The sequence below is a fragment of the Ixodes scapularis genome, unplaced genomic scaffold (genome assembly GCF_016920785.2).
Source record: "Ixodes scapularis isolate PalLabHiFi unplaced genomic scaffold, ASM1692078v2 PGA_scaffold4__175_contigs__length_147842914, whole genome shotgun sequence".
In the NCBI taxonomy this organism is placed as follows: domain Eukaryota; kingdom Metazoa; phylum Arthropoda; class Arachnida; order Ixodida; family Ixodidae; genus Ixodes; species Ixodes scapularis.
In genome coordinates, this window is record NW_024609879.1 from 70,343,613 (window position 1) to 70,357,339 (window position 13,727).

At 51.2% G+C, this 13,727-nt stretch overlaps 1 protein-coding gene across 1 annotated transcript; it reads right to left on the reverse strand.

Moving 5' to 3' along the window:
• Positions 1-6,746: 6,746 nt before the first annotated feature.
• On the reverse strand, positions 6,747-7,822 carry LOC120847629. The gene is made up of 3 exons (XM_042293595.1): positions 7,787-7,822; positions 6,883-7,719; positions 6,747-6,764 (listed from the first exon to the last, which is right to left on the reverse strand). The coding sequence occupies exons 1-3, from the start codon at positions 7,820-7,822 to the stop codon at positions 6,747-6,749; spliced, it is 891 nt and encodes a 296-aa protein (XP_042149529.1).
• Positions 7,823-13,727: the final 5,905 nt, after the last annotated feature.

Consider the following 13,727-nt stretch of genomic DNA (forward strand, 5'->3'; position numbering starts at 1 on the left):
GTGCGCTTTGCAAGCTAGAGAACGCGCTCAAAAGAAAACACTTGCTGAAGCCGCGGTTAATAAATACAACATAAACAGAAGTACTTCGACATACCTTAATCGAGTTCCCTTGACTTGTGACTTCAGAACAGATCAAGTGCAGTGCTTCAGTACCACGAATCCAAACCGGATCCCGCCATGTTCGGAGACGAAACAAGGAGAAAAAAGGCGACCAGCCTGCGACGATGGCTGTATGTCAACTTTCAACTTACTCGCGGTCAACTTTTTGAGACAGTCCGAAGAAAGAAGGAAAGAGTATGTACAGCGGTTGGTGCTACCTCTCCCCTAGTATTGACTGCATTGCCACAGAAAGCTGACCGCGAAATAGAAACAGGTTCTTTTCAAACAAAGACCCTTCCCATTTTCCCGACCGGCCCTATCTGCCCAACCCTCCGCGTTAGCGAGAAGCAGAAGGGTTGGGGGGAGGGAAAGGGCGCGGACGAGCAAATCTCTTTTCCCCCTCCCTCTACACACGGACACAGCCAGCAGTGCTCCAAGGACGGGAGAAGGCCACCATTTTCAACACGCCGGTCGAGTGACGTACAAGCAAACACGTCTTTTTTCTCTCTCTTAACTATTTTCAGCCTTCTCGGGTGGCTTTTTTTTTTTTTAGTTCACATTTGTTTTGTATTTGTAGGGTGTTACCATGGGTGACGTTCCGGGCGCGGTTCGTTCTTCATTGTTCATTTCGAATCTTATCTGAAACAGCGACGACGATGGCATGAAGGCGTCTGGATACTGCCCCTGAATGTTCTTTTTGAGTGGAACGTGCTGTGCATCAAGTGTGTCGTTGCGGATTTTGAGTTAGACATTGGACTACCCAGAAAGGTTGCTCACGGGGAGACGCAGAGACGAGGCTCGACTTGTTCTCAGTAACTCAGTTTTAGCGACTGAAGTGACCATTTATTCCGACTGCAAGACTCCGATGTTGAAAGCGCGGCTTCTACGAACTGTTAAGTTTCATTTAAGAGAAAAATAAAAGTTAGTATTTGGAGGTACTGCGTTTCTATAAATGCTCATTTTTTCTGCGAAGGAAAATTACGTGAATGGGACTTGTGAAATATCAACAGATCGTTTTTCACGAGATAGTTGGGTGAAGTCGAGTCAACACATTCGTTAACTCGAATTCACACAACGCGTGGAGCTATACCATGTAATGTCTTAACGTTCGTGGCACATGAAACAAATTCGCCAGTTCCGTCCGAGTTTTGTCAGCACTTTCAGCCGCGCTGGGCTGAGTCTCGCTGATCCTCAAGACAAGCAAAATAGCATCCGTCCTTCTGGCGAACATTCCGTTTGCCTTCGGGGACTAAACCATGCAGATGCGCCCTGTCTAAGGGGGTCTAATGGCTGCTTTTGCTCGCGCACGCCTATGGGTTAGTCCCAGTCGAGCGCAGTTAGTCCCCAGCTTTTGCGCACGGTACCTAGCTTGAACCAGATAGTCCTTTTGGGGAGCAAGTGGGAGTTCAGAGGACCAAATGCTGCCGTTAGTCCCTTGAGGCCAACTTTTTACTTAGAGTGCACTTTACATCTTTATATCTTGACTGCTTCTCTCCCTTTGGCAAAGTTTTTCGACAGCTTTATGGTGGAGATGACCGGGTCGTCCATGCCACTAGGCAACGTCTGTCGCCTATGCTAATTTGAATGTTGCAAGCGGCTCACTCACAGTGTACAAGTTACCATCACGCTTTGATATGAAAATTAGGTCACCATTTGCTTCTATTACTTTAGCTGTTTCGTTGCTGAAAGTCCCGTACAGCCCACGTTCTTCAATCTTCCCAACAGACAAGAGGTTACCTTCTAAGCTTGGTCCGTAGAGACGTCTCTGAGCTCGATGACAGTGCCACCGCAGTTTTTCAAGAGTTCAATCTCCACTTGCCTTCTCCCGACAACCTCCATGACATCGTTATTCGCTGCCTCAACAGACGAGTAGCAGGGTTGCAATTTGGTGAATATGGCGCAGTTTGACGTCATGTGGTCAGCTGGTTCACTGTCAAGCTACCAGATGTGTGACCTTCAGGAACTCTCACCTCCGGCACAGAGCGCCTTCTTCGGTTCACTACAATTTGTTCTCTGTATGCCGCATCCTTCGTCATCAGTACCCTCCTTTCAATCTCTGGCAATGTGTCAGTACGGGTTCTTTCGTTGCTCGGTCACCTTGCGCCGTCCGGACTGCCAGGTCCGGATGGGGTGACGGGCTTCGTTCTGGGAAGCTGGGCGGGTCTTGCCGGAGACGAAGTTGCTTCCCTTGGCCGTCGACGACTAATTCAGTTGAATTTGGGGATTACTTTTCAATAAACAATTTAATACTTTGGTAGAGAATGAAAATACAAAGATAAACAATACTGCGAAATGATAACTTCCCCTGTACGGGGTTGGGAAGGAGGTGGTCGGGTGTTAGCTCATCCAAGCTCGAGAGTTGGCTGGCTCGTGGGATTACGTCCCGATTACGGGGACAGAGGTCCCTCGGAATCCCACGACCTGACTCGATTACGGAGCGACAGCTCTCGAGCCCCAGCACGAACTAAACTCACTCGCTGAGTTTCTAATCCAAGTTACTCGTTGGTCCGTCCCCTTTTAGTGGACCGGCGAATCCTCGATGCGTTGTGAGACAGGCGTTTCCCACCGCCAACCAATCGGCTCACTTTCTCGCCACGTGGGAATTGCTTGTATTCCCGGGTGGGAACCCGCGGTTTGCGTACATCTCACGGTCAAAGGTCCGGCTGGTTCGGATGCAAGCAAAACCATCTCTCGCAAGGCGAAGTGGACAACCGACCCCAGTGTGGATAGCGCCGACTAAGTGAGCCATCCCGCAATTCATTCTGCCAGAGGCGGTCTGACGTTGCCGTTCTGCCGCGACCCCCCACACTCGGGCGAGAAAGACTAAACCGATGTAAACGCGCCGTGTAAACAGCGCCGGCCAGAGCCACTGCGCTCTGGTGGCGGTGGTGGTGTAACTTTACTTTTTCCGGCCCGGAACGCACGCTCCGATTCTCTCGGCAGAAAACGCGCGCCCGAACCTCGCGTCGTAAAGTACGCCTGTCTCTCGAGGTCGCCCGCCAAGGGAAGTGTTTACAACAGCGCTTTTCCCCCAGCCAAATCTCCCTGGTGCTAACGGCCCACCCGCGGAGCTCTCGTCGATCCTTACACCTCCCCCCTTAAGACTCTTGCTGGACTGAAAGAACATCTAAGAGTCAAACATAAAAAAGGATCGAAGACATCATTCGCATTTCTACATACAAAGCAACAAAAAAAAAACAGAAAAAAAACACGCAATTGGCGGTGTAAAACAAAACGATTATCTTCGAAAATAAGCGCATAACACTGAAGATGAATACGTATACATATAACCGAGCACTTCAACGTTACAGACACCAAAGTGTAAAAGAAAATCCATGAGACACGCGCTTTGCAATGTCCGCCTATTGAATGACAGTACACCACTATACGGGTAAATATACGTACATGTCACATTGCACACGTCAACGTATACGCAAAAAGAAGCGAAATAAAAATAAAATAAAAAATATAAAACGTTGGGCGGAACACGCCTGCTGCAATATCCGCGCTTGGGAACAAAACAAAAACGCCTCGCAAAACAGAATTGTCTTTGGACTCGTGCAAATCTCAAGTTATAAGGGTCGCAAGGTCCAACGAAGTCTCTTCTCCACGCACGGACACAGCAGCAACGCCACACTTTCTGAGATGGATGACTCAGGCCGCGCGGCAAGTGGAACCACTCATGCTCTCGGGTGGGCGCAGCGCCGAGTCAGTGGTACCCCAATATCTGTTCGGCAAGCGAGATAAAGCATCTGCGTTACCGTTAGCGGACCCCTTTCTGTGGGTGACGATCACATCGTAGCGCTGTAGCGCTAGAGCCCACCTTGACAGCTTTGCCCCATGCGGACTGCAGGACGTCAGGTAGGACAAAGGGTTGTGATCCGACACGACGTGCACTTTTGCGCCGAAGAGCCAGTTATCAAATTTGCCGAGCGCACAAATGATAGCGAATGCCTCACGCTCAATGGTGGACCAGCGCGTCTGAGTCGGAGTGAATTTATGGCTGGCGAACGCGATCGGCTTCTCAGCTCCGTCACTCCCGATCTGGGCCAGGCATGCCCCTGCTGCCACTGCTGACGCGTCTGTAAAAAGCCAGTAAGGCTCCTGCAGGTTCGGGGTCGAAAGACTCGTCGCCTCGCAGAGCGCCTTCTTGAGACGCAGGAATGCATTTTCTGCCTCCTCGGGCCAAGGTATCGCGTTCGGCACTCCCTTCTTGGTGAGGGCCGTGAGGGGCTCGGCGATAGTAGCGTAGTCTTTCACGTACTCTCTGTAATAGCCACAGAGTCCTAGGACGCTTCGCAGCTCCTTCTTAGTGTGCGGACGATCCAAGCCCTCGATCGCGGCTAACTTGCTTGGGTCGGGGCCGTGCGCTCCTGACCCCACGATATGCCCGAGGAAAGCGATTGACCCTCTAGCCACCTGACACTTTTCCTTGCTCACCCTCAGCCCTGCTCGCTCCAGAACTCCCAAGACGGCGTCGAGGTGGCGAAGGTGGTCCTCCCATGTTTCGGAAAAGACGGCAATATCGTCTAAGTACGCGCAGGCGTACGACTGGTGACCCGTCAACAGCTGATTGACTAACCGCTGGAACGTAGCGGCCGCGTTCTTTAGACCGAACGGCATCACCCTCCACGCGAACTGGCCCTCATGCGTTACAAAGGCTGTGAGGTGCTGTGACTCGGCGGCCACCGGCACCTGCCAATATCCGCGCTGGAGGTCGAGGATAGTAATGAATTTCGCTCGTCCTACTTGGAGGATGAGCTCCTGAGGGTTGCTCATTGGAAACGCGTCCGGTATAGTCGCAGTATTCAAGCGACGGTAATCGACACAAAGGCGGATGCTGCCATCCTTTTTGGAGACACACACTACCGGGTGCGCATGCTCGCTTTCGACCGGGTAGATGAGCCCTGATTCTAGCAGCTCACCCACCTGTCTGCTGACCTCTGTTTTAAGCAGTTCCGGAATTCGATACGGGTACGACCTTTTAGGCACGTATCCGTGTTCTAAGTTGATTTCGTGCTCGCCCACCTCCGCGGCTCCCAAAGCGGTTCGGAACGCGGAGTCATGGTCTCGGAACACGGCCTGCACTTCGTCGCGGCGGTCAGGCGTCAAGTGATCAAACTTTTCGGGGTTAAGCTGGCCCGTCTCTTCGGTCGTTCTGCTTTCCCGGGGTGCGTAGCTGACCTCTCCGAACTCCACGTCTTCATGAAATATGACGCCCACGTGCCCCACCCGGGCCCTGTACGCTCTTAGCTGGTTCGCGTGGGCTACTTTGGTCCTGCCCTCCCCCAGTTCCAGCCGGTAGGAACACGGTCTTTCAATAGTCAAAACTGTGAAAGGCCCGAGCCACTTCGGAGCCATCTTGCTGGGGGGATCACTTTCGAATAGCAACACTTGATCTCCAACCCTAAACCCTTTGCTCTTGGCAGAGCGGTTATAGCGCTCTGCGTAAGCGCGCTGCTGGACTCCGCTCGTGAGACCCGCAACCTCTGCCGCCACGCTTAGCTGTTCCCTTAATTGCCTTAAGTACTTCGCCGGCGCCTCTCGGAGAGTGCTGGGTACGGGGACTTCCCCCGTCCAAGTATGCTGAAGTATATTTAGTGGCCCCGTGGGGCTCCTTCCGTATAGCAACCGGAAGGGCGACGCGCCTGTCGTTTCGTGTGGGACTTCTCGATACGCCCACAGCAAAAATGGCACCAATCGGTCCCAGTTTCGCGGGTCCCTTTCTATGGCGTGGAATAACATGTTCTTAAACACTCGGTTCCACCTCTCGACCGAGCCGTTGCTCTCTGGATGCTCTGGGGTCGAGAAGCGCGGTGTGCAGCCCAGCCTCGAGAGCAGCTCTTGCGTGAGCTTCGCCGTGAAGTTAGTTCCCTGATCTGAACACACGAGCTCAGGCACCCCGGTTCGGCTGAAAATATCCAGCAGTGCGTCGCAAGTCGCTTTCGCCGTGAGATTACGCAAAGGTACTACCTCTGGCCAGCGCGTGCAAAGGTCGATCAGGCACAGAGCATATTTGTGTCCCCTGGCCGACGCAACGTCCAGTGGGCCAATTAAGTCGATGTTGACTACCTGGAACGGTCTCTCCGGCCGCGTGAGCGGTGTGATGGGAACTCTGTCCCTCACGGTTCTGTCCGACCTAATCTGACAGCCATGGCAAGAGCGACAATGCTCTCGGACATCAGTCTCAATTCCAGGCCAATAAAAGCCGCCCTTAATCCTCGCCTTTGTCTTTTTGCACCCGAGATGGCCCCCCCAGAGTGATTCATGGGCGAGCTCCAAAACTTCGGCGCGTCTCTCCCTAGGCAAAACTAACTGAGCCACCCTGATTCCGTCCACTGTGTCCTTGTGGAATAACAGTCGATCGCGGACAAACATACCGCCCCCGCCACCCTTCGCGTTCTCCCAAGCGGAACGGAGGGTCTCGTCGCCCCTTTGTAACTCCAGGAACCGTCCTCTCTCTCCCCCATCGGGGAGCGCATCCCCGCCGTCAGCGTTTTTTTTCGCGATCTCGGGCGGGCCGCCTGACCCACATTCCCCCGCGTCGGTACTACCGGCCTCTGGGTCTATCCCCCCCGGTGAAGCGGGTTCCCGATCTCTCTCCCCAGCGTCTTGAGCCGATGCGCTCGACACCGCGGCTGTCGTGCTCAGGGGCACCGTTTTGTCTCGAATTCGAACGAAATCCTGGTCCTCGCGCTGGTTTAACAACCGCCAGTCGTCAGAGGAGAGTAAGCAGTCCGCCGTGGTAGCCAGTTTATCGGTCACCGCGCATAGCACGCTAACCGGGTCTTTCTGATTAACCCCGCTTCGGGGTCCGGCTTGCAGCGGCAAACGCACGAGTTTTGCTGTTACCTGTTGCCCAAAGGCTGAAACAAGGCGAATTGTGCCGCTAGGCTCGGCCAGTTCCGGCGGAACGGCGTTCTCTCTGACGACTGTTATTTCACTTCCGGTGTCTAGCACGGCGGTCAGCTCCCGGTCACCGGAGGAGAGCTCGACCAGGATCAAACCCGATCCTCCGAGCCCCTGCTTCTTGTCCGTATCTATCACAGCCGTTAGCTGATCTGGGGCACCCGGAGGTGCGGATTCGTCCTTTTTTGCCACTGCCTGCACGTGTGACTTTCGCGCGGTCTGAGTCTGACCCTCACGCGCAGGGCAGTTCTTCGCCATGTGACCACTTTGGTTACAACTGAAGCAACGGGGTGAAAGGCGAAAAGAGGTCTGCTTCGCACCGTCATTTTTCGGCTTCGATCCCTCGCCTCTGATATCCGCCCCCCTCGCCGCTCGTCCGTCTCTCTCTGCTTCCTCGTACATCTGTACTACCTTAGCTAGCTCGTGCGCCTGCAGCCACTTCGTCTCTTCGCGCAGCGTGACGTGTCGGAGACACTCCTCACTGAGGCTCGACTTCACCTGGTCTGCGACCATTAGATGAATCAGGTCCTCCTTACTCTCTACGTTGCGCGCCTCGAGATAGTAGTTGAAATAGCTGGCCGTCCTCGAGGCGAACTGCGCCCATCCCTCGTCTTTTCGCTTACGCGCGCCGGCAAACCGCTTCCGGTACTCGCCAGGGGTGAGTCGGAGCTCGTCCAGGACGGCGGCCTTGACCGTGTCGTAGCTAGCTATCTCCTCCGCAGATAACCTCGTAAAAAGATATTTAACTCTCCGACAAGGCCGGCATGATCAGATGTACCCGGCTCTCATTCGGCACTCCGTAGGCCGCGAACATCTTTTCGACGCCATCCCATCATAGCGCAGTTTTCGCTCTATCCCCCGATTTCTTCATCTTTTCCTGCCAACTGACTCCTACGTCTGCGCACACACCAAAGAAACGTGAAGGTTCCACTCACCGGCGCCGCGGAGTCTCCCTTGGACTGGATGGCACGGGGTGACCGTGGCTCCCTTGACGCTAGTCGGTCTCTGATGCGTGGGCTCTCTGCGGTAGTCGTTCTGTTGCCGCTCGATGATGTTTCTTGAATTTTGATGTCGTCGAAGCCAATCCTGTCGACTGCGCCAGTACGGGTTCTTTCGTTGCTCGGTCACCTTGCGCCGTCCGGACTGCCAGGTCCGGATGGGGTGACGGGCTTCGTTGTGGGAAGCTGGGCGGGTCTTGCCGGAGACGAAGTTGCTTCCCTTGGCCGTCGACGACTAATTCAGTTGAATTCGGGGATTACTTTTCAATAAACAATTTAATACTTTGGTAGAGAATGAAAATACAAAGATAAACAATACTGCGAAATGATAACTTCCCCTGTACGGGGTTGGGAAGGAGGTGGTCGGGTGTTAGCTCATCCAAGCTCGGGAGTTGGCTGGCTCGTGGGATTACGTCCCGATTACGGGGACAGAGGTCCCTCGGAATCCCACGACCTGACTCGATTACGGAGCGACAGCTCTCGAGCCCCAGCACGAACTAAACTCACTCGCTGAGTTTCTAATCCAAGTTACTCGTTGGTCCGTCCCCTTTTAGTGGACCGGCGAATCCTCGATGCGTTGTGAGACAGGCGTTTCCCACCGCCAACCAATCGGCTCACTTTCTCGCCACGTGGGAATTGCTTGTATTCCCGGGTGGGAACCCGCGGTTTGCGTACATCTCACGGTCAAAGGTCGGGCTGGTTCGGATGCAAGCAAAACCATCTCTCGCAAGGCGAAGTGGACAACCGACCCCAGTGTGGATAGCGCCGACTAAGTGAGCCATCCCGCAATTCATTCTGCCAGAGGCGGTCTGACGTTGCCGTTCTGCCGCGACCCGCCACACTCGGGCGAGAAAGACTAAACCGATGTAAACGCGCCGTGTAAACAGCGCCGGCCAGAGCTACTGCGCTCTGGTGGCGGTGGTGGTGTAACTTTACTTTTTCCGGCCCGGAACGCACGCTCCGATTCTCTCGGCAGAAAACGCGCGCCCGAACCTCGCGTCGTAAAGTACGCCTGTCTCTCGAGGTCGCCCGCCAAGGGAAGTGTTTACAACAGCGCTTTTTCCCCAGCCAAATCTCCCTGGTGCTAACGGCCCACCCGCGGAGCTCTCGTCGATCCTTACAGTGTCCAAATTTTCTGCACGCAAAACACCAAGCTCCTTGTTTCGGTTCAGAGGACCTTCTACCACTGCCAGTTGCTTATTTCCTTGAAATATGTTCTTGCCTGCTATATCTGTGAATCTGACCGCTCTTAGTAGAGGGCTTCTTTTTCACCATGGGGGCCTTGTTTTCTTCACTCTCATTTAGTTTCTCTTCTTCAGATTTGACTTGGCGTGCTTCTTCTACTAGAAGCCTTGCATTCCCTTTCTTCGTCGTGAGCGTTCCTTCGTCTTGCTCAAGATTTAGGAAAAGTAGTTATTACGCTTCTGGAAACCCAATCAGCATCACCAGGGCGTGTCTTCCGTCGGTGAACGCGTATCGTGTCGTTGAAAGCTTCCTGTGTAGGCTCAATATTCGACCAGCTACTCATTCATGGTTTCGTCTGGCTTCATTACGGCGTTGCGAAAGTCTCGCATCAACTGACGAGCTAGCAGGAGGCCACAATATCAATGTATCTTTCCCTGTGCATTCCAGGGATGCTGTCGAACATTCCCCAATGTCGTCCAGGTAGATGTCTTCCACTACTAGGAACATGAATGTCAAAGCACTTTTTTTTATGTTCCTCCCGTCGTTCGTAATTTTTCTCTCGACATACCTGTGCTCGATGGGCTCCCAACAGCCTTTTTGGACGAGTGCCGCTCTGGCTGCAATCGCGTACGCAAGGTGATTTTCGTTTAAAGTTTTCGTATCTGGAATTCTTCCAGTGCCGCCATCGTGTCGCTTTGCTTCGTCGAGAGTGGTTCGAGTAAGCTTATCACAATAAACTTGCGTTGGGCTCACGTAGCATGTATTGCGGCTTCTAGCAAAGCAGAAACACACGTGCTGGTTTGGCGACGTCTTCCACAAATCGTCTATGCAGTTTTGGTTAGGTCACTTCTACCTCGTCAGTCACTTCTATCCCGAAAAATTTGTCACTAGCGCGTCAGTCACTTCTTCCCGACACTTTCGCCACTGGCGTGCACCGAACCGATGTCAGTCACTTCTTTCCGACAATCGCAGGTATCGTACGACGATCCGTCTCTCTAACGTAAAGCGCAAGGCTTCTCATACACCGTTCGTCAGTCCCTTCTTACCGACAACTTCGCTGCACACACACTTGGTGTTTCTAGACGTCTTCCGAACACACCAACATGGAGTCCGCAGCAAAACCGGTATCCGGCGACACTCCGTCCATCTGACGAAACACTTTTCCACTTTCTCGATCGAAACGCACCGTTTGAACGTCACTTCGGCCAGACAGTTTCAATATGCTCACGCCTGTCCGAACTTCTTCAGACATCGGCACGGCGTAGCAAAGACAGTGTTGCTTCACAGTTTCTTCTTCCCCAACGTAGTCTCATCTCTTTATCACATATTTAACGCGATCCCTATTCTTTTCTTCCAAAATAATGATAGATGCGTCGTCCTGGACCCTTAACTTGTTGGTTTTGTTGAGTACGCCGGGTGACAACATTTCTAGGGACTCGGATTGAGTCGATTGGCCGTGAGCCGAGAAACAACACACAGCTTACAAGTTGCCATCTTGTTTATTATGTATGAAGCGGGAAATGCAAAAAATAAAAAAAAGAACGACTGCACGAAATTATTATTAGGTACATGGCGCCATCTCGTGACGGTCTATAACACTGCCAACAGATCTCACGTTTCGGACGGACCGAGCTATGCCTCAGCTAGTCAACCTGAGATTCAGAGGCCATCCTGTTGAAGAATACTTGTTTAAGCAGTTCAATACTTCAACTGTGAACGATATGGAAATATCATCAAGGACTGTAGAGGTGAACGTCACTGCAAATTACGTGCAAGACCGCTATAGTCCAAAGGAATGTAGCTGCAGAAAAGTACTGAAATATGCCAAATGCAGCGGCAACCACTCACCCACATATTCTGGGTGTCCGCGAAGGAAGGCCGCTACTGCAGCAAAATGAAATTCTATCATCGACGGAAGGCATCTAAGGCACCGTGCCCCGTTACCAAATCGAACTGTTGTTTGCCATGTACCGCAACCAACGCAATCACACAAACATACTCAAAGAAAACGTTTACTGAGATCATAAAATGTCCTCGCAAGAGTCAGAATAAAACAGAGCTTGAGCTCGCTAAGAGTGTCTTCTCTAAAAAATAACGCCTAGTGCAAACGACGACGTCAAGGCCCGTGCCAGCCCCTCGTGTAACTCGAAATAATCGAGCACTTCCAGCCGATATGTCATGATCACCACCGTTGTCGAATCATTCACAGCTCTAACAACAACAAAAAAGTGCTTTTGCGAGGTACTCGGAATTTTCAAACGATTTTGTTATGCCCGTCGTTTGTGTCTCTCCAGCAAAACGAATAAGATGATTTCTAAAGGCGTAATCACAAGCCAAGATTTACGATAACAGTGCGTTTGCTTCGGTAATCCGTGCTCTGTGCACCCTACTCTGTGCAACATCGTGTCATGACGAAGAGCTGGAACGGTCACGGTTTGTGCTGGCCTACCGGTTGATAGAAAGCCGCATCGCCCGCATCGGCACCGAGTGAACTTGTGCTGTTGATGCTCAAACCTTTCATCCGCGGGTTGTTGCCAGCTGATCCTGCCGCTTGACGGTGAGGGAGCAGCGAGAGTGACCTCTGAAGTAAATGTAAACCCTCGTTCATCCAGTTATCCGGTGTCAAAGTGTGGAAGATGTCCAACGTGTACTGAGGGCGGGAACTACGAGCATTTCGCCTTGCTTTTGTAAACGAAACCAGAGCAGCGAGATAACTGCCTTGCGTACTGCAAAATGACGGAAGCAATAAGTTTCGACAGGACTGGTACGTCACCGGGGATGTAGGCTAGACGGTGCGCACTGTTTAAACGCTTGCAGTAACCACGAAGGGTAGCAGGAAAACGACGTCATCACAGAAGGTGTTCGCGATTCAGCATAATTCAGTGATACGGGCACGTGAATCTTCAAAGTTCGGGGTGGTGGCGGTATAAGGAAAAATGCATCAGCGCCACACCAGTGATCACGAATAACACCGGTCAAAAAATCCCAAGCCCCATTGCTCCACTCGACACCGACGCGACATAAGACAACAAACTGCATCAAAACGCCCCAAAATGAAGGCCTCTGCTCCCGTACGCGTCCTGCAGCTAGCGGAAGTGGAGTGTTGGGCGGGTGTCCTTCAAAAGAATATATAAAAAATGCTTTGCGCAAGGATCATTTTCATTTACTTTTAAATGCACATTCAATCAATCAATCAATTAATACTTTATGTCTTTCACAAGAAAAATGGCAGCTGGGGCAAAAAGCTGCAACAAGTGCAGCTTGACGAGGCCCAGCTCCAAGGTGGCAGCCTGCATTAGACAACAGTCAAGCATGCACTAATGCACAACAGTGCAGGCAAAATAAATATATACACAGAGGCGTACTTTTAGCTCAAAGTACAAAACAAACAAAAACAAAAAAAATAATTAACAAGATAAAATAAGACATTATTGTTATTTATTACACCAATTAACAATGCACACTTGAAAAGCAATAGCAAATAACTAACATTCACAGGGTAGACAGAGCATGCATGAATACTTCAAATGGCAAATGGGGAGAAAAATATCCCTTATAATGAAACGTGTTTAGTAAGGATGGTAGAGTGTACGGATCCTAGCCTATAGTTCTTTCGGGGGGTGGGTGTATACCACTGATATAATGATAAAATGCCACTAATTTGTTTTTCTATCTAATTCTAGTAGGTCGGGCTGCTCATAACACTAGTCAAGCAAAAAAATAACAAAAAATTGAACTTTTTCGCGAACGGTTTAAGATTTATTGTTAATACATCGGTATTTGTCGCAACGAACTAACATTTTAGATTTTGCCTCCATAGTTTTGAAATCCGAACAGTTCTTACACACACCTGACCATTGCGCCGTGTTGTGTGCCTTCCTGTGAGTGAGGATACATCTAGGGTAACGAGATACGACCCCTCCGGTACACGGTTCATTTTTGTTTTGTTTTTAATCCGCCGACAGCAAGAGCGCCGTCAGCGTTGTCGTTATGCAACTGCGTTTTCTTTTATTTTTGTTACTTAAAGTTTTCCTATTTTTGTCTGCACTTATTTTCAAGCCAAAGGTAGATTACAAAAAAGATTATGTTCCTTCCAATCAACCGCGGTCGACGCGGGCACTTTCGATATCTCTTTAAAAGCAAACCGGAAGCAGAGCCCTGACCGAAACAAGGAGGAAGCGCCATCTATCAATAGGAGCGTCAAACACACCCCGCACCTCGACTTGATCATCTGCGTCACCGGCCGCTGTTGACCCAGGCAGGTTTCTTGGCCTTATTTTTTACAGAAAGAAAACTATGTTTTGTTTCTTACAAGAAAAAACCGACCTGTGAAAAACACCTTTGACGAAAAGTTCAGATTGCTACGTGCAGGCGTCGATTTTTCCGGTCCATTTTAGATCGAGCCTGGCGACTTGAGCCACTCTATATATCTATAGGGTGGCTCAACTCACCAGGATTGATCTAAAATGCACCGTAAAAATCGACACCTGCACGTAGCCATTTGAACTTTTGGTCAAAGGTGTATTTCACTGCTCG